This window comes from Neoarius graeffei, chromosome 25, assembly GCF_027579695.1.
Source record: "Neoarius graeffei isolate fNeoGra1 chromosome 25, fNeoGra1.pri, whole genome shotgun sequence".
Taxonomy (NCBI): Eukaryota; Metazoa; Chordata; class Actinopteri; order Siluriformes; family Ariidae; genus Neoarius; species Neoarius graeffei.
This window is the reverse complement of record NC_083593.1, coordinates 38,922,058-38,943,736: the sequence shown is the minus strand read 5'-3', so window position 1 is coordinate 38,943,736 and position 21,679 is coordinate 38,922,058. Positions and strand designations below refer to the sequence as shown.

General features: G+C 39.0%; 1 protein-coding gene across 2 annotated transcripts in view; it reads left to right on the top strand.

The window, feature by feature from the left end:
* Positions 1-4,471: 4,471 nt before the first annotated feature.
* Positions 4,472-21,679, top strand: part of fut10 (fucosyltransferase 10) — a 36,156-nt gene continuing 18,948 nt past the window's right edge. For both annotated transcript variants that reach the window (XM_060909255.1, XM_060909254.1), the window contains exon 1: positions 4,472-4,721. In XM_060909255.1, coding sequence (XP_060765238.1) covers positions 4,641-4,721 — 81 coding nt within the window. In that variant the 5' untranslated portion in view covers positions 4,472-4,640. The remainder of the gene's footprint in view (positions 4,722-21,679) is intronic.

Sequence of the window (21,679 nt, the reverse complement as noted above, 5' to 3'; positions counted from 1 at the left end):
TAAGGTTAGGACTTTGACTTGGCCATTACAAAACATTCACTTTATTCTTCTTTAACCATTCTTTGGTAGAACGACTTGTGTGTTTAGGGTCGTTGTCTTGCTGCATGACCCACCTTCTCTTGAGATTCAGTTCATGGACAGATGTCCTGACATTTTCCTTTAGAATTCGCTGGTATAATTCAGAATTCATTGTTCCATCAATGATGGTGAGCCGTCCTGGCCCAGATGCAGCAAAACAGGCCCAAACCATGATCCTACCACCACCATGTTTCACAGATGGGATAAGGTTCTTATGCTGGAATGCAGTGTTTTCCTTTCTCCAAACATAACGCTTCTCATTTAAACCAAAAAGTTCTATTTTGGTCTCATCCATCCACAAAACATTTTTCCAATAGCCTTCTGGCTTGTCCACATGATCTTTGGCAAACTGCAGAGGAGAAGCAATGTTCTTTTTGGAGAGCAGTGGCTTTCTCCTTGCAACCCTGCCATGCACACCATTGTTGTTCAGTGTTGTCCTGATGGTGGACTCATGAGCATTAACATTAGCCAATGTGAGAGAGGCCTTCAGTTACTTAGAAGTTACCCTGGGGTCCTTTGTGACCTCGCCGACTATTACACACCTTGCTCTTGGAGTGATCTTTGTTGGTCGACCACTCCTGGGGAGGGTAACAATGGTCTTGAATTTCTTCCATCTGTACACAGTCTGTCTGACTGTGGATTGGTGGAGTCCAAACTCTTTAGAGATGGTTTTGTAACCTTTTCCAGCCTGATGCGCATCAACAACGCTTTTTCTGAGGTCCCCAGAAATCTCCTTTGTTCGTGCCATGATACACTTCCACAAACATGTGTTGTGAAGCTCAGACTTTGATAGATCCCTGTTCTTTAAATAAAACAGGGTGCCCACTCACACCTGATTGTCATCCCATTGATTGAAAACACCTGACTCTAATTTCACCTTCAAATGAACTGCTAATCCTAGAGGTTCACATACTTTTGCCACTCACAGATATGTAATATTGGATAATTTTCCTCAATAAATAAATGACCAAGTATAATACTTTTGTCTCATTTGTTTAACTGGGTTCTCTTTATCTACTTTTAGGACTTGTGTGAAAATCTGATGGTGTTTTAGGTCATATTTATGCAGAAATATAGAAAATTCTAAAGGGTTCACAAACTTTCAAGCACCACTGTACACGGGTCTGCTGACACAAATCATTTACAGCAGTGTGTCCAGGTATTTAGACGAAGTGGGACAACTTGATTATATTCATGATGTAATACATGTGTAGAATGAACGGCGACAAAATGACAACATTATACTGGCTTCGTAGTTTCTCGTTATTTCCTAATGCAGAAGAGATTTGTTCAAAATGTACTACAATGCTGCAACGATGATTACATCAACATAAGTTTGATGCATTAAGACTTTGGAAAAGATTCCATGCAAGGTAGAAAAGCAGTCATACCAGGGGAAATGGGAAACGCAATACACCCACAGTGTTGTGTTTCATTTATGACATGACGACAACGTGCCACACTGAAAAGCAAAACCTTCACTGTATTGATCTTACATTACGTATGGCTTCAGAGTTTCAGTGATAAACAATCGGCACGGTTTTTCTTTTTCAGAATCTAACACTGTCAGAAGTGAATGTAATTCCTCATTCCGTTTCGTTTTACATTCGTCACTGTGCTGCAGTAGGATTGGCATTTTTATTTAATACTTTTATTAAAGCATTATATTAGAATGACACTTTTTAGCATGTTTTAGTATTAATTCTGAAAAGCTTGCTGGTTAAGGGTTTAAAGCAAAGTTAGGGCACTAAGGATGAAGAAACCTTAAAGAAGTCATGGCCTAATGGTTAGAGAAGCAGTTTTGGGACCAAAAGGTCGCCAGTTCAATTCCCTGGACCAGCAGGAATGGCTGAAGTGCCCTTGAGCAAGGCACCTAACCCCCAACTGTTCCCCAGGCTGCTCTGGGTATGTAGTATGCCACTCTGGATAAGCACGTCTGCTAAATACCTATAATGTACAGTAAAGAAATGACAAGGGACATTCCTTTATATGGGCAATAGTGCTTCCTGGAAAAAGGAAACTTCTTCAGTTACATCCACACTCCCGGATATGGCTAAGGGCTGGGTTTGAACAGTGACTGCATTTCAGTGTGGCACAACTGCAAAACCCTGATGAAAACTGCATTCACTTCTGAAGCAAAGTCAGCATTTAATTGTTAAAAAGCAATCCCCTGCTAGCTGTTTCTCGCAAATAAAGTGACATAAGAGCAACACCGTGAAGGTTTTCCTTTTCTGTTTAGTTATAGATATGGCAAGGCTTATGTTACCAATGTGGCTTTGACCCTGGCTCCTTATCATTAAGTTATTGTTCTACGTTTGTAGAAAGAATGAGAAAAAATTCTGCTAGTGGTGGCTTGGTGGATTTTCACACGTTTATGAAGGACAGGACATTAAAAACTAACACTCTGCCATGTCACAGATTTAGTGCACTATCACACATCAAACCCACCGGAGGTGACTGACCATTTTACAGATCACAAATTGCTCATGCCCTCTGTGATATACAAGGCTCTGCTGAGGATATTTAGGATGAGCAAACTGATGCCAGAGATTTTCCATCAGCATTAAAAGCATGCAGTTGAAATGAACTTCATTCTTGTCAGACGGCCATAATTCAGTGCTTTTAATGGTTGGCATGAAAGACCAGCTGGCAAGTGCACTTGGCAGTGGTATTGGGTCATAACCATTTGTCCTTTCAACTTAAATAACACAAAGTTTTGAATCTCATTACATGGCAAAAATCAATACACATGAGATTAATGCAAGATTTAAGAAATGAATCACTGATTGTCCTTTGAAGGAAGACACACAATAAGGTAACGCCAAAGAACTGGCCCTAGTTTGGGGGAAATGTTATTTTATTTTTAACTGATGAGAAACAGATTGGTGTTTCAACCTTAATAAAATCCTCACCGAAGGGAACTATATGGTCCTCTTCCATTAGTTCAGTTTGAATACGACTTAAAAACGTAACTGATGATGATCAACACTGGTTTGATCAGGAAACTGGAAAAATCCAGTTGAATACAAGAGGACTAGACCTCCTTGTAGATTCAATTTCACAACTGTGGAAACGGAACTGAAAAAAGTCTCAGTTTACAATTACATTTGATGTATTGAATTAAGTAATTTGCACATGTTCCCATATTTTAAAAAAAAAAGTTTGTTGTACATTACCAGTCAAAAGTTTGTACACCCCTACTCATTCATAAGTTTTTTTCTGTTTTTTGACTATTTTCTACACTGTAGAACAATACTGAAGGGACAATTATGAAATAACATCTGGAACATAGATGGAATTACATAGTAAACAAAAAAGTGTTTAAAAACCCCCCCAAACGTTTCATATTTTAGATTCTTCAAAGTAGACACCATTTACCTTGATGATGCTTTGCACACTATTGGCATTATCTTAACCAGCTTCATGAGGGAGTCACCTGGAATACTTTTCAATTAACAGGTGCCTCATTAAAAGTTAATTAGTGCAATTTCTTTCCTTCTTAATGCGTTTGAGATCAAACAGTAAATAGTAAATAATAACAATACAGTAAATAGCCCTATTCCACAACTATAATAATCCATATTATGTCAAGAACCGCTCAACTAAGTAAAGAGAAACGACATCCATCATTACTTTAAGACATGACGTGAATTTTAATGAATAAAAATAAAGAAGAAGTTTGAATTAGAAAGTGTGTCCAAACTTTTGACTGGTACTGTGTATATAATTATTTGTAGCTGAATGTATGGCTGTCCCATTTGTGTCCTACTAATATTACATTTACAAATATATTAATAAATATGTCTCCAGAACCTTTTGTCTGTCCCAGACCACTATAACTTCACTTTACCTTGAAATACATTAAAATACTTTTAAAACCACTTTTCTTTTTTACATTAATGTGTGAATTCATCCATTTCCATCAATCATTCTTTACAGCTTATACACGTAATGGATTTTAGTGAACCAAAACATTCACCTCTATGAAATATCTGGAATATTCCACATCACATGAGGCATTTCCTGAAGAATTAAGAGAAAATGTAATGCTTTCATTGCCCCCTGACCTTTATATTAGTGATACTGGGTGGGCGTGGCTAACGTTCAGAGCACCGCCCAGTCTCAAATCAGACACACACCCCGTAAAAAAAGTCAAAAGTCATAACCCTCATATATATATATATATATATATATATATATATATATATATATATATATATTGTATATGTGTGTGTGTGGAGCAAATTACTTGTTTTTATCTTCGCATAATGGTCGCAAGGAAAAGCGCCGATCTTCATTCATCTGTAGACACTACTTTCTTTGGAACGACTGGGAGGATTATTTGGAGATTAGTACCGGAAGTTAGGAGGCGTAGCTCCGGTTGTTTGGGACACATAGCTGAACAACACTAACAGCTCGCTGCACTGGAGTAATGCGGTAAAGGGGTAATGCGGTAATGCCGGCAGTGTTTGTGAGGCGCGCTGCTGTAACAGTGGGAGATCCTGCTGGAGGTTAAAGTGGAGGGAACATGGTGTTACTGCAGTTCAGTGCAGGAACAGGAAATGACGCGACTGTCTGCCAAGAAACTTTTCGCCTTCTGCCTGTGCGCTTCAGCGGGAGTGTTCCTCATCATCACACTGCAGGTAACAACAGCAACGAAGAACTTTACACACCAGGCCGAGCACTCAGTCTGCTTCATGTGTGAATACAATCAGTAACCATGATCTCTCTCTCATATAACATGCAGAACTCTCTCTCTCATATATAACATGCAGAACTCTCTCTCTCATATATAACATGCAGAACTCTCTCTCTCATATAACATGCAGAACTCTCTCTCAAATATAACATGCAGAACTCTCTCTCATAACATGCAGAACTCTCTCTCATATAACATGCAGAACTCTCATATAACATGCAGAACTCTCTCTCAAATATAACATGCAGAACTCTCTCTCTCTCATATAACATGCAGAACTCTCTCATATAACATGCAGAACTCTCTCTCTCATATAACATGCAGAACTCTCTCTCACATAACATGCAGAACTCTCTCTCACATAACATGCAGAACTCTCTCTCTCATATAACATGCAGAACTCTCTCTCTCATATAACATGCAGAACTCTCTCTCACATAACATGCAGAACTCTCTCATATAACATGCAGAACTCTCTCTCTCACATAACATGCAGAACTCTCTCTCACATAACATGCAGAACTCTCTCTCACAACATGCAGAACTCTCTCTCACATAACATGCAGAACTCTCTCACACATAACATGCAGAACTCTCTCTCACATAACATGCAGAACTCTCTCTCACATAACATGCAGAACTCTCTCTCACATAACATGCAGAACTCTCTCTCATAACATGCAGAACTCTCTCATAACATGCAGAACTCTCTCTCACATGTAACATGCAGAACTCTCTCATGTAACATGCAGAACTCTCTCATATAACATGCAGAACTCTCTCATATAACATGCAGAACTCTCTCATATAACATGCAGAACTCTCTCATATAACATGCAGAACTCTCTCATATAACATGCAGAACTCTCTCTCACATAACATGCAGAACTCTCTCATATAACATGCAGAACTCTCTCTCACAACATGCAGAACTCTCTCTCACATAACATGCAGAACTCTCTCACACATATAACATGCAGAACTCTCTCACACATATAACATGCAGAACTCTCACATAACATGCAGAACTCTCTCTCACATAACATGCAGAACTCTCTCTCATAACATGCAGAACTCTCTCATAACATGCAGAACTCTCTCTCACATGTAACATGCAGAACTCTCTCATAACATGCAGAACTCTCTCTCACATGTAACATGCAGAACTCTCTCATATAACATGCAGAACTCTCTCATATAACATGCAGAACTCTCTCACATATAACATGCAGAACTCTCTCACATATAACATGCAGAACTCTCTCACATATAACATGCAGAACTCTCTCACATATAACATGCAGAACTCTCTCACATATAACATGCAGAACTCTCTCACATATAACATGCAGAACTCTCTCTCACATAACATGCAGAACTCTCTCTCATAACATGCAGAACTCTCTCTCACATGTAACATGCAGAACTCTCTCTCCTATAACATGCAGAACTCTCTCTCCTATAACATGCAGAACTCTCTCTCTCATGTAACATGCAGAACTCTCTCTCTCATGTAACATGCAGAACTCTCTCTCTCTCATGTAACATGCAGAACTCTCTCTCTCATGTAACATGCAGATCTCTCTCTCTCATATAGCATGCAGATCTCTCTCTCTCTCATATAGCATGCAGATCTCTCTCTCATATAGCATGCAGAACTCTCTCATATAGCATGCAGAACTCTCATATAACATGCAGAATTCTCTCATATAACATGCAGAACTCTCTCATAACATGTAGAACTCTCTCATATATGTGAGAGTTCTGCATGTTATATGAGAGAGTTCTGCATGCTATATGAGAGAGAGAGTTCTGCATGTTACATGAGGGAGTTCTGCATGTTACATGAGGGAGTTCTGCATGTTACATGAGGGAGTTCTGCATGTTACATGAGGGAGTTCTGCATGTTACATGAGGGAGTTCTGCATGTTATATGAGAGAGATCTGCATGTTATATGAGAGAGATCTGCATGTTATATGAGAGAGATCTGCATGTTATATGAGAGAGATCTGCATGTTATATGAGAGAGATCTGCATGTTATATGAGAGAGAGTTCTGCATGTTATATGTGAGAGTTCTGCATGTTATAGGAGAGAGAGTTCTGCATGTTATATGAGGGTGTTCTGCATGTTATATGAGGGTGTTCTGCATGTTATATGAGGGAGTTCTGCATGTTGTATGAGAGAGAGTTCTGCATGTTACATGTGAGAGAGAGAGAGTTCTGCATGTTACATGTGAGAGAGAGAGAGTTCTGCATGTTACATGTGAGAGAGAGAGAGTTCTGCATGTTACATGTGAGAGAGAGAGAGTTCTGCATGTTACATGTGAGAGAGAGAGAGTTCTGCATGTTACATGTGAGAGAGAGAGAGTTCTGCATGTTACATGTGAGAGAGAGAGAGTTCTGCATGTTACATGTGAGAGAGAGAGAGTTCTGCATGTTACATGTGAGAGAGAGAGAGTTCTGCATGTTACATGTGAGAGAGAGAGAGTTCTGCATGTTACATGTGAGAGAGAGAGAGTTCTGCATGTTACATGTGAGAGAGAGAGAGTTCTGCATGTTACATGTGAGAGAGAGAGAGTTCTGCATGTTACATGTGAGAGAGAGAGAGTTCTGCATGTTACATGTGAGAGAGAGAGAGTTCTGCATGTTACATGTGAGAGAGAGAGAGTTCTGCATGTTACATGTGAGAGAGAGAGAGTTCTGCATGTTACATGTGAGAGAGAGAGAGTTCTGCATGTTACATGTGAGAGAGAGAGAGTTCTGCATGTTACATGTGAGAGAGAGAGTTCTGCATGTTACATGTGAGAGAGAGAGAGTTCTGCATGTTACATGTGAGAGAGAGAGAGTTCTGCATGTTACATGTGAGAGAGAGAGAGTTCTGCATGTTACATGTGAGAGAGAGAGAGTTCTGCATGTTACATGTGAGAGAGAGAGAGTTCTGCATGTTACATGTGAGAGAGAGAGAGTTCTGCATGTTACATGAGAGAGAGAGAGTTCTGCATGTTACATGTGAGAGAGAGAGAGTTCTGCATGTTACATGTGAGAGAGAGAGAGTTCTGCATGTTACATGTGAGAGAGAGAGAGTTCTGCATGTTACGTGTGAGAGAGAGAGAGTTCTGCATGTTACGTGTGAGAGAGAGAGAGTTCTGCATGTTACGTGTGAGAGAGAGAGAGTTCTGCATGTTACGTGTGAGAGAGAGAGAGTTCTGCATGTTACGTGTGAGAGAGAGAGAGTTCTGCATGTTACGTGTGAGAGAGAGAGAGTTCTGCATGTTACGTGTGAGAGAGAGAGAGTTCTGCATGTTACGTGTGAGAGAGAGAGAGTTCTGCATGTTACGTGTGAGAGAGAGAGAGTTCTGCATGTTACATGAGAGAGAGAGAGAGTTCTGCATGTTACATGAGAGAGAGAGAGTTCTGCATGTTACATGAGAGAGAGAGAGAGTTCTGCATGTTACATGAGAGAGAGAGAGAGTTCTGCATGTTACATGAGAGAGAGAGAGAGTTCTGCATGTTACATGAGAGAGAGAGAGAGTTCTGCATGTTACATGAGAGAGAGAGAGAGTTCTGCATGTTACATGAGAGAGAGAGAGAGTTCTGCATGTTACATGAGAGAGAGAGAGAGTTCTGCATGTTACATGAGAGAGAGAGAGAGTTCTGCATGTTACATGAGAGAGAGAGAGAGTTCTGCATGTTACATGAGAGAGAGAGAGAGTTCTGCATGTTACATGAGAGAGAGAGAGAGTTCTGCATGTTACATGAGAGAGAGAGAGAGTTCTGCATGTTACATGAGAGAGAGAGAGAGTTCTGCATGTTACATGAGAGAGAGAGAGTTCTGCATGTTACATGAGAGAGAGAGAGAGTTCTGCATGTTACATGAGAGAGAGAGAGAGTTCTGCATGTTACATGAGAGAGAGAGAGAGTTCTGCATGTTACATGAGAGAGAGAGAGTTCTGCATGTTACATGAGAGAGAGAGAGAGTTCTGCATGTTACATGAGAGAGAGAGAGAGTTCTGCATGTTACATGAGAGAGAGAGAGAGTTCTGCATGTTGCATGAGAGAGAGAGAGAGTTCTGCATGTTGCATGAGAGAGAGAGAGAGTTCTGCATGTTGCATGAGAGAGAGAGAGAGTTCTGCATGTTACATGAGAGAGAGAGAGAGTTCTGCATGTTACATGAGAGAGAGAGAGAGTTCTGCATGTTACATGAGAGAGAGAGAGAGTTCTGCATGTTACATGAGAGAGAGAGAGAGTTCTGCATGTTACATGAGAGAGAGAGAGAGTTCTGCATGTTACATGAGAGAGAGAGAGAGTTCTGCATGTTACATGAGAGAGAGAGAGAGTTCTGCATGTTATAACATGCAGAACTCTCACATATAACATGCAGAACTCTCTCTCACATGTAACATGCAGAACTCTCTCTCACATGTAACATGCAGAACTCTCTCTCTCACATGTAACATGCAGAACTCTCTCTCTCACATGTAACATGCAGAACTCTCTCTCTCATGTAACATGCAGAACTCTCTCTCATATAACATGCAGAACTCTCATTCTCATATAACATCCAGAACACTCTCTCTCATGTAACATGCAGAACTCTCTCTCTCATGTAACATGCAGAACTCTCTCTCATATAACATGCAGAACTCTCTCTCATATAACATGCAGAACACTCTCTCTCATATAACATGCAGAACTCTCATTCTCATGTAACATCCAGAACACTCTCTCTCATGTAACATGCAGAACTCTCTCTCTCATGTAACATGCAGAACTCTCTCTCTCTCATGTAACATGCAGAACTCTCTCTCTCTCATGTAACATGCAGAACTCTCTCTCACACATGTAACATGCAGAACTCTCTCTCTCTCATGTAACATGCAGAACTCTCTCTCTCACATGTAACATGCAGAACTCTCTCTCTCTCATGTAACATGCAGAACTCTCTCTCTCTCATGTAACATGCAGAACTCTCTCTCACACATGTAACATGCAGAACTCTCTCTCTCTCATGTAACATGCAGAACTCTCTCTCTCACATGTAACATGCAGAACTCTCTCTCACATGTAACATGCAGAACTCTCTCTCACATGTAACATGCAGAACTCTCTCACATGTAACATGCAGAACTCTCTCTCATGTAACATGCAGAACTCTCTCTCATGTAACATGCAGAACTCTCTCTCATATAACATGCAGAACACTCTCTCTCATGTAACATGCAGAACTCTCATTCTCATGTAACATCCAGAACACTCTCTCTCATGTAACATGCAGAACTCTCTCTCTCTCATGTAACATGCAGAACTCTCTCTCTCTCATGTAACATGCAGAACTCTCTCTCTCTCATGTAACATGCAGAACTCTCTCTCTCACATGTAACATGCAGAACTCTCTCTCTCACATGTAACATGCAGAACTCTCTCTCACATGTAACATGCAGAACTCTCTCTCTCATGTAACATGCAGAACTCTCTCTCTCTCTCATGTAACATGCAGAACTCTCTCTCTCTCTCATGTAACATGCAGAACTCTCTCTCTCATGTAACATGCAGAACTCTCTCATACAACATTCAGAACTCTCTCATAACATTCTCTCTCCCTCATCACATTCATAATGCTATCTCTCCCTCATAACATGACTCTCTCATAACATTCATAACTCTCTCTCATATAACTCTCTCCCTCCCTCCTTCCTGATGAGTGTTTCTGCTCCACAGCTCTAGGTGCCCCACCCTAAAAGACATAAAAATAAAATATAACTTGGAGTATGCAATCAAATTATGATCCCAAAAAATCTGCAAATGAAGCATCAGATTTCAGGCATGAACTGTTAGAGTAGCATTTCCATTGCTTTTCAGGGGAACGTATCTAAATGTTGACAGATGGCGTCATATTCAGAAAATCATCATCATTTGCATAACAAATTGCTTTACATGAATAAATAATATTTTCCAAAGACACTTACAAAAAATAGACTTGAATTCCTGATACCTGAAGGGGACACGGTGTGGAAAACTATTTTTTCTTGTTTTTGAAATCAGTCAATGTGATGGGGGACATACTGGGTCTTTCAGAGCGGACTGTTGCCTTCCCAGTTTGTAATGACCATAGAAAGGAAATACGTGGAGAGAACAGGTCAGTTAGAAAAGTGCAACTGAACCTCCTCTCATTTTTTTATGGTACCACCCCTCATTAAAATATGACTACCCATAGCAACCTGAATCACGATGATGGCGCCATCTACCTCGTAAAGGCCCAAAGTATACTTCTGTGGATTTTACTTTGCATGATACGGACATTTACATGAGTGTCTCCGAAGTATAGTTGATTTTCTGATGGCTGTGTACGCATCTCTGAACACACTGTGCCTTTATTGAATACCTGCCTGACCTACTGGGAGCGGCAAAGAGCATGGTCTGAAAGGAACACAATCCCCTAAGGGTTGTTTTACAATCAGGGTACGCAAGCTAAAAATCACATTTAACACTTATTATCTTCAATATCAAAAGGCTTGACTAAATAAACTTGGTTGTTTATTGTAGCCCTGTGATAGCTCTATTTACTATGCAAAAAAAATTTGGTGATAATGTTATTTTTGGTGAATGTATGGCAATACATGTCATATTTAGCAAAATTACTCGTGTCATTTAGAAAAAGTGCTTTTTTGACCACAGGTAGCTCCAAAAGGGATGCACTTAAATCATTCTTTATACCATAAAACAAATATTTGGTTCCATATCATTGGAAACATAGTTAAGTTTTAATGTTGAATGCCAGTAAGTTTTCAGACTATTTTGATCAAATTAGTATGTAATTGTGTCAAAAAAATGTCCTCTCCGAGACAGCTAATTTTTCAATATGAAATAACATGTCTAAAATGATTATTTTCATCCTAAAATGTGGTCAAGACATTGGGACATAAATATTAGAGACAACTAACACAAAGCTTACAGCCTTATATTTAAAAGCACTATGGAAGTAGTGGATTCTGAATTGTCAAAAAAAAAATGTCCTCTCCGAGAATCACTTCATTTGTTTCTCCCATCTTATAGCAGATTACACAAAACTACCATACACACGTCAAAAAATTACCTGAAATCTGTTCTTTAACTTGTCCTTCACTTAAAAACTGGTACAAGAACCAGTTTGAATCAATTTGAATTTTGGACCCCTGTGACACAAACTTTGTACCCTGATTGTAAAACAACCCCTAAATAAGATAAAAACAAGAACGCGAAAGGCATGTGAAGCAGTTTGCAGCTCTAGAGAAGAGCTGCTGTAATGTCTAATGCTGATGTTAAAAGAAGAAAAACATTCAAAAAAATAATTTTAATACATTCTTCTGTATTTGGCATTTTGACGACTGTCTGGTCATCTACTGGATGGCGTATACATGCTCCGTTTTGCATGTGTGCAGTAAATGTGTACAGTCAATGCACACAGTCCATGCAGAATGAAATTTGCATGGTGTGCGCAGATCGCGTCTTCTGAAGTATACCGTACTTGGGCCCTTATTCAGCAATCGATACCTGCAAGGAACAAGCGGAGATGTCTAGGAGAAAGCACAAGTTTGCTGTTCCAGGTTGCACAGTAGAAAACCTGAGTCTGCATATTCTTCCAAAGTGTCCAGTGAGCTCTTGGTGGTCCTTGAAAATCTGGGGAAGAGGGTGTAAATCTTGTACCAGGCCACACCCATATCCCTTACACCAGGCCACACCCATATCCGCAGAAGGTCTCCAAGGTGAACAGCATGTGTAGTCTTAGTTGTGGCACTGGTTCGGTTTCTGCGCCTTCATTTTCCTCTTCTGACTCGGGTTTACACACAAGGTTGTAATCTTGGTGCAGAAACCATTACCTCTGACTTTAGCTACAATTCCATGTGTTGGTGGTGAAGGTGTGGCTGACCAAGTTCTCGTTTAGAGATGTTAGCCAATCGGAGTGAAACTAATTACAGATTTGATATTTAAAAGTACAGCCCCTAAATCAGCCTGTCTTATCCTATCGGGTTTTCATCCCATATGAAAAGGATATAGTAAAATCCTAAACAACTTTTACATGTTTTACATGGACAGAACGTATATGAATTTACCACTGTCTTAAAAGAAAATCCTTGTATGCCATGTATGATTTACTCCTGAAAGTGGCCCCTTTTGGTGTTTCCTCATACATAGTTATTTGCTGAAACGAGTGTAAATTAAATAAAAATTTTGTATTGCATTAACAGATAACGTGTATGGGAAATTACTTTCTTTTCATATAATGTTTATAGGTCTTTTAGTGTCAAATGTATGTCTTTTATATTAGAAGTCATAGAAATATACAGGTTGTTGTCTGAATTGTGAATGCATCATAAAGGTATAATATGTTGGCTTTCTATGTTTTTTATATGTTAACCTACTATTATTAGGTAAAACTAGTATAATTAAAGCACAAATTGTGCATGGCATTAACAGAAAATGTGTATGACAAAATATTTTCTTTGTATGCTTCATATAATGTTTATAGTTCTTAATTCTATTTTTTAGATTCAAATATATATGTCTTTTTATATTAAAATTAATACAAATAAATATGTTTTGGTTTGAATTGTAGATGTATCATAAAGGTGTTTATATATTGGCTTTCTAACTTTTTTATATGTCAACTTTCTATTAATATAAAGAAAAACTTATTATTTATAAAACTTTTATAGGTTAGTCTAGGTTTTTTATATGAAAATCAGTTTCCCTCAATGTAAGTAAAACACACCTTTTTGCAATGAATTGTTGAAGGTTTATCTATGTTTTTTATATTTCAACCAAATATTGTTAATGTAAGAAAAACACAGAATTTTTCCATGAAATAACCAGTTTATTCAACAGAACAATATATAAAAAAGAAAAGGAGCAGACTTGGGTTGGATTACGGTAATAATGAACAAAATAAAAAATAAATGCTTAGAAAAACCCTTTAAACATAAACATACATAAACATAAAAAATATCCAAAATTCTGCCATACTAAGTAACATAAACCATGCCCTCCCTCCACATTTAAAGTGTAAGTTCACTATTTTTTACATAAAGCCCTGTTTTTAGGTAGTCTGGGATGAAATAAGGTGGTTCTGAACAAAATTTGAACATTTGCTGCTGAGCCGAGCCCTTACATCAATTCCAATGGGCACTCGAACAATCACTCCTAAAATGGCATTAAACTTTCGTTCACAAAGACATGAAACTTACCTTTGTGGTCAGTGGTGGACAGCCATAAAATGACTCAAAAATCACTGCAAAATATAATTTCTAATAGTGTTTGTCAGACATATTCTTCTGTTTAATAGTAGACATCCGGCCAGTACACAGAAACCTAAACAGAAGAATATGTCTGGCAAATACTGATATAAATCATATTAATAAAAACTCATTGCTGTAAATGATGAAATTAATGACTTGTTAATTGTGTAATTGAGTTGTAATTGAGATGATACAGTAGTACATGCATTAAGGGAAAATGTGCATAAAGTTTCACATCACTTCAATAAAGTGACATCACCTCACTTTTTTTTTTTTTTTTTGGAAAACCAAAAATGTGTATGGCGGCTTTCTTTAAGTTGGTGGTATATATCCACCTATGCAAGCTCTCTCCTCTTAACTTACTCCTAGTTACACACACACACACACACACACACACACACACACACACACACAGACAGACAGTGATAGGCCAATTCATAGAAATCAGTTTAAGTAGAACTGCGTCATTTCATTTGTTCCCCTATGTTTATCTGGTAAGGATGAACTTTATCTGACATTTGTGAGGATATCCTATGAGGGACTGGTGTCATATACAGATTTAGCAGTTTGCAAAGTTTTATATGTTTCATGTTACACATATTTACCAAAAAAAATGTACATGTTTTCACTGTCATGTAAAATCTTTTAGAATTCAAAGTTTTATATGTTTCATGTTACACATATTTACCAAAAAATGTATATCTGTTTTCACTGCCATGTAAAATCTTTTAGAATTCATGTAAAAGGTGTAAAAGTTATGTATGATTTTACTACATCCTTTCCATATGGGATACCATGCTAGAACAGCATGAGAGAAAAGAGCCAAGGGGTTTTTGTTTTAATAATTCTTCTTCCCCAATTAGACACTTTACAAACTTCCACACTTTACACTTCCACACTTTACACTTCCACACTTTACAAAAAGCATCTCGGGGAACAATGTGAAATAATTGGAAAATGTATAGCATGTCATCTTTCAAACCAGACTTGAACATTAGGTAAGATTTCTCAAAATTTGTCAAATAGGTGGACCTGAATAAGATATTTCTCGCCCTGTGCAAGGTAAGCACGTAAGCAGAGGTGGACAGTAACAAAGTGCATTTACTTGAGTACTGTATTTTTGAGTATCTGTACTTTTACTTGAGGTTTTTTTTTTTTTGGAAACTTATGACTTTAACTTCACTACATTTGAAAGGCAAATATCGTACTTTTCACTCCACTACATTTCTATCAAGGTCCTCGTTACTATGAAGCAGCTTTGAAAGTGGATGTTTTTTTCTTTTCTAAAACTTGATTTTTTTTTTTTTTCACAGATGACACTGAGGCAGCCTGTCAGTAATCAGTAGGGTCATGTCATATCCATAGACTGTGTATAAAATCAAGTTTATTGATTTCTCCACAGCATTATTTAACACAATCAGTTGATGGTAGAATGGAAGGAGGTGGTTCTTCTGGAGAATGCATACACTCATGGCCATACCTAGAACCCATGTTTCAGTTTTCTGAAAGGATTAAAGATTCGTTTTGTTTTAAACGTTTGCTTTGTTTGCCGAAAACGAACCACATCACGGCCTACAAAAACTCGCCGTCCAACCTGCGGAAGCATAATGAGGTATGAAAACGTTTTATTCCAAGAGAAAGCTTGCAACGAAGTTGTATGTGCTTTTAGAGCTAGCGATAACATTGCAAACGTAGCTATGCAGTCTGGTTAGTCAAATGACACTCTATGGATTTGCCCACCTAGTTGCCATCGCCTTGTCCATGGCTAACGTTAACATATAGCTAGTTAACTTGGACACTGTTAGTTAACATGTAAAAACGGAGTTACGTTAAGATGAATAACGTTAACTTATCTAAAGTCCTTTCAGAAATGCATTTTAGCTTGCCAAATAAACAATGTAGAAATCTTTCTTTTCTAGTAGCGTTAGCTACCCAATATGATTTCAAGTTTGAAAAGAGTTTGCTAGCATGTCAGGTGGAGTTTCACTGACTAGCTAGCTTAACGTTAACCACCATGATGGCACAGCATGCGTTCATTTTGTGAATTAATATTTCTGTCTTTGGTAACGGCATTAGGTTTTGTAAGTGTTGTGGCAATAATACAACAATGCGTTGACAGAAATTGTACTTTTAAGACTTAAGTATTTTTAAAAGCAAGTACTTTAAGTAAAAATTTGACTGGACAACTTTCACTTGTATCGGAGTAACATTTGACCAGTGGGATCTGTGCTTTGACTTAAGTAATGAAGTTGGGTACTTTGTCCACCTCTGCACTTAAGTGCTTATCAGTTGATCGGCCTTTTACTCAAGCATCTCCATTTCTGCTGGTCAAGGAACAGTTCCTCCTCCTCCACTTTCTTCAAGGTTGTTCCCCTTTTCTCCGGAGCTGTTTTGATGTTATCTGTCCATCTTATCCGGGGCCTTCCCACCAGCCTGGGACCCTCAGGCTTGTAGTGGTAGTACTTCAGTGGGAGCCTGTTTTCATCCATTCTTCTCAAGTGGCCAAACCATCTCAGTTGTCCTCGCTCTACGAACTCTTCTATACCAAGTCCTTCCTTATGTCGTCGTTCCTCACTCTGTCCATACGGGTCACCCCTTTTATGATTCTTAACACACTCATTTCAGCAGTGTTGAGCTTACTTTTGGTTTTGAAGTTTAATTCCCAAGCTTCATGTCCATATGTGAGGATTGGTCTGAGTATGGAGGTGTACGTATAAGATGGTTTTGACTTTGACAGGGACGCTTCGGTCCTTGAGTAGGGGATATAAGAGGCCAACAGTGCTGCTCATCTTACTGATTCTATGATTGATCTCTATTTCTGAGTAATTTGATTTTGAGAATGTAACTCCAAGGTATTTGAAGGTTTTGGTTTGTTTCAGTTGTTCTTTTTCCAGATAAATGGCGATTTCTCGTGGCTGTCTTGATGGGTGGAGTACCTCAGTTTTGTCTCCGCTAATTTTCATTCTGTTGTCTTTGATGGTGTTGTTGGTCCTACTAATAGAGTTTTGGAGCCTTTCAGATGTGTTTGTGGAGATTGCTAGGTCGTCTTCATAACCGAACAGCTCTTCTTTCTCAGCTTCGTTTTCTACCTCTTGTAAGGAGTTCCTTAAACATTTGTCCATGAACAATATAAATAAGAGAGGGGAGAAGACACTTCCCTGCCTGACTCTGCTTTTGACCTCAAACCATTCACTGTCTTCGGCTTGTGTCTTCATTTTGTATTTGTTTCCAATGTATGTACTTTTAATTGCTTGTTGGAGTTTCTGGGGTACCCCATATTCTTCCAAAGCTAAGACCTCCTATAGAGATGTGTGAGGTACTCTGTCGAAGGCCTTTTCAAGAGTGATAAAAGCCAGGATTTGGTCAATATTCCATTCCCATGATTTCGAGGCTGATCATACGTTGCATGTGCATCAAGCCTTTTTCGCCACCGGCTTGCAGGGCCTGTCATGGCAACCCTCTTTGTTTATCTGGGTTTGGGGACTGGCATGTTGCATATGATGTATATGCTTCATGGCCTGAATAAGATATGATTTTATATTTTCATTCTTTGAGCCCGGCCACCTTTTCCCCACCCATGAACAGCTTTGTGTGGTTCAGTTAGAGTTAGCATTGGCAACGATTGTCATGACATCACTTTCAAGTGCACTAACACAATAAGGCAAAATAAATCAGGCACCATGATTTATGAGAAGGGTCACAAGTTCAATCGCTGTCCTCTTTCCTGAGTAATAAGCTCTTCTGAGTGGAATGCTGCATTATTAGCATATTAGCATGGATGTCCATGTAAACACAAACGTATTCTGGACTATAACACAGTTTTCCAAAGGGCTTTTCTCAGCCATGACCTCCTTCTCCTGAGATCATGGCTGAAACCACTGTTTTAAAAATGTTATTTATTTATTTATTTAAAAAAATCATGTTACATATTTTCATATAATTTATTTTCATAAATCATATGCTACTTATTTTCCAGCTTGTTCATATTAGAAAAAAAATTGAAGAAAAAAAAGATTGCTCCTTTAAGTAATAAAATAATTGCACTTTGTTACTTGCCACCTCTGTGAATCAGAGAGTAAAGTGAAGTGAAATGATGTGTACCACATTTTGAAGGCGATGAAAAAAACCCAAGGTGGCGTACAGGAAGCAGGTAATTTTAGAAAAAGGGCTAATAAACATAACATCATTAACCAATTCATCTTTCTATTTGAATTATCTGAGAAAATGGCTGTGGCTGAATACTCATAGTAGAGAAAAAAGCAGTGTGTTATTATCTGTAAGGTGTCCAAATACTTGGTAGACATTTTAATGTTAATCGGACAGAACCCGGATGATCAGCTACATCCATGGTATTTGAATGCACCACACTACTCTGTCCCATAAGTCAGCTGGAGCATCTGAATAACCGAAGAAGAAATATCCCAGGAAAAATACAAAGAATTGTATTGAGATACAGTACTGTGCAAAAGTCTTAGGCATCCTTTTTTTTTTTTTTTTCTCTCGTACAAATTTTATAGAGGGGTGGCACGGTGGTGTAGTGGTTAGTGCTGCCGCCTCACAGCAAGAAGGTCCTGGGTTCGAGCCCCGTGGCTGGCGAGGGCCTTTCTGTGTGGAGTTTGCATGTTCTCCCCGTGTCCGCGTGGGTTTCCTCCGGGTGCTCCGGTTTCCCCCACAGTCCAAAGACATGCAGGTTAGGTTAACTGGTGACTCTAAATTGACCGTAGGTGTGAATGTGAGTGTGAATGGTTGTCTGTGTCTGTGTGTCAGCCCTGTGATGACCTGGCGACTTGTCCAGGGTGTACCCCGCCTTTCACCCGTAGTCAGCTGGGATAGGCTCCAGCTTGCCTGCGACCCTGTAGAACAGGATAAAGCGGCTAGAGATGATGAGATGAGATGAAATTTTATAGATTTCTATTTTATGACTTCTACGTTATCGAGTCAGTACAAAAACATTTTTGAGTCCAAACGTTTGTTTTCCAGCACAAAATTAAATGTTACAGGAAAAAAACAAGTTTGTATCTGAGCAGCATATTATATAAGAGAAGACTTTTCAGACTAAAAAAGAAAACATAATGAAGGCTGCTGGGTTTTGGTGCAAAATTAAGAAGCGAGTGTGACAAAGTGTCCTGAAGAACTGTGGCTGGTTCTGTAAGATCTCATCTCATTATCTCTAGCCGCTTTATCCTGTTCTACAGGGTCGCAGGCAAGCTGGAGCCTATCCCAGCTGACTACAGGCGAAAGGCAGGGTACACCCTGGACAAGTCGCCAGGTCATCACAGGGCTGACACATAGACACAGACAACCATTCACACTCACATTCACACCTACGGTCAATTTAGAGCCACCAGTTAACCTAACCTGCATGTCTTTGGGCTGTGGGGGAAACCGGAGCACCCGGGGGAAACCGGAGCACCCGGAGGAAACCCATGCGGATACGGGGAGAACATGCAAACTCCACACAGAAAGGGGCTCGAACCCAGACCTTCTTGCTGTGAGGCGACAGCGCTAACCACTACACCACCGTGCCGCCCCGGTTCTGTAAGATGCTCAGTAAAACCTGCAGCTCATTTCCTTATAAAACTGCACTCACTGTACCTGAGACTACTATTTTTTTTAAAGCAAAGGGTCGTCTCACACCAAATACTGACTTTGTTTCATTTATTATGGCTTACTGCTGTTTATAGTCGTTTTTTAAATGTTGAAACGTTTCATTTCATTATTTTTAAGCCATTTTTGGTCTACAGCATTTCTTTACATGTGCCCAAGACTGACTTAGACAGTACTGTATATTGGGTTATACTGTGAAAAGTTTTAATGTTACTGTCTGTTATCTAAATGTGTTCTTGTTTGCAGGCGTAGAGTCCTGAGCTGAGCTTCCAGGATTAACTGACTAACACTTGGATAAAAGCTTGTCCCTTTCCTTAACGCTGGTATTTCTTATCTTTCCCTCTAACCACAAACATCACCTTTCTATAACTACCTTTCTACAAACACTCGAGCCATCAGAGTTTTACAACCTAATCTGTCTGCCACATTTATAGCATAGAGCACAAACAGTAATTTCAGCACTTATCTATCTGTGTTTTTGAGAAAACAACACATTTACTCAAAACACATGTACTATAATAAGGATTTATACTATAAAATCTAAATGCAGTCATTGAGGCATCAGTACATATTTTCACAAAACACATTTTTGTTAAGCTCATAAATTCAGTCAGAGATCCAGTATTTGTAAATGAAGCTCTAAATCTGATAGGAGACCTTTTCAAATGTGTCCCTTTCAGAGAGCAGAGGATTTTATGTTTACAACAAATTCTTTGTGCGTCCGATGCATAGATATCATAAAAACTCTGGAAAAGCAAAATTAACTGCAGTCATTGGAATGAAAACTGAAGAACAGCTTTGCTCTTGTGCCTGCGGCATCATCCTTGGACCTTTTAGGCTGAAACAGTTGTAGTCTTGAATTCAAATTATATAGATGTATATTGTAAATGTTTATTAATGGATGTAAACAACTACCAGTTAACTTCCCTTATCAAAAGGTAGTACAGGACATTTCCCAGTATGTGTTATCTTATCTTCTTAATACATGTCTGTCCTGGAACATCGCTGTCCTAGTTTCACCCATCGCCCACTTTAGTGGTGTGTGTGCTGTTTAATGGGGCGTATGGTGCAGGGTTGAAGAAGCGAGACCATTCATTTCTCTCTTGATTTGCATTTTGTCCTTTCCTCTGCATGCATTTATTTCCAATGCAAGTTTCATCAGGATCCTTATCCAAGATTCCTGTATTGCATCTCATGATTTCAGTGCTGAGCGTAAATGAGTACACCCCCTTTGAAAAGTAACATTTTAAACAATATCTCAATGAACACAATTTCCAAAATGTTGAAAAGACAAAGTTTAATATAACATCTGTTTAACTTATAACGTGAAAGTAAGGTTAATCATATAACAACTTAGATTACACATTTTTCAGTTTTACTCAAATTAAGGTGGTGCAAAAATGAGTACACCCCACAACAAAAACTACTACATGTAGTACTTTGTATGGCCTCCATGATTTTTAATGACAGCACCAAGTCTTCTAGGCATGGAATGAACAAGTTGGCGACATTTTGCAACATCAATCTTTTTCCATTCTTCAACGATGACCTCTTTTAGTGACTGGATGCTGGATGGAGAGTGATGCTCAACTTGCCTCTTCAGAATTCCCCATAGGTGTTCGGTTGGGTTCAGATCAGGAGACATACTTGGCCACTGAATCACTTTCACCCTGTTCTTCTTCAGAAATCCAACAGTGGCCTTAGATGTGTGTTTAGTCATGTTGGAAAAGTGCACAACGACCAAGGGCACGGAGTGATGGTAGCATCTTCTCTTTCAGTATAGAGCAATACATCTGTGAATTCATGATGCCGTCAATGAAATGCAGCTCCCCGACACCAGCAGCACTCATGCAGCCCCACATAAGGACACTGCCACCACCATGTTTCACTGTAGGCACCATGCATTTTTCTTTGTATTCCTCACCTTTGTGACGCCATACAGTTTTGAAGCCATCAGTTCCAAAAACATTTATCTTGGTCTCATCACTCCAGAGTATAGAGTCCCAGTAGTCTTCATCTT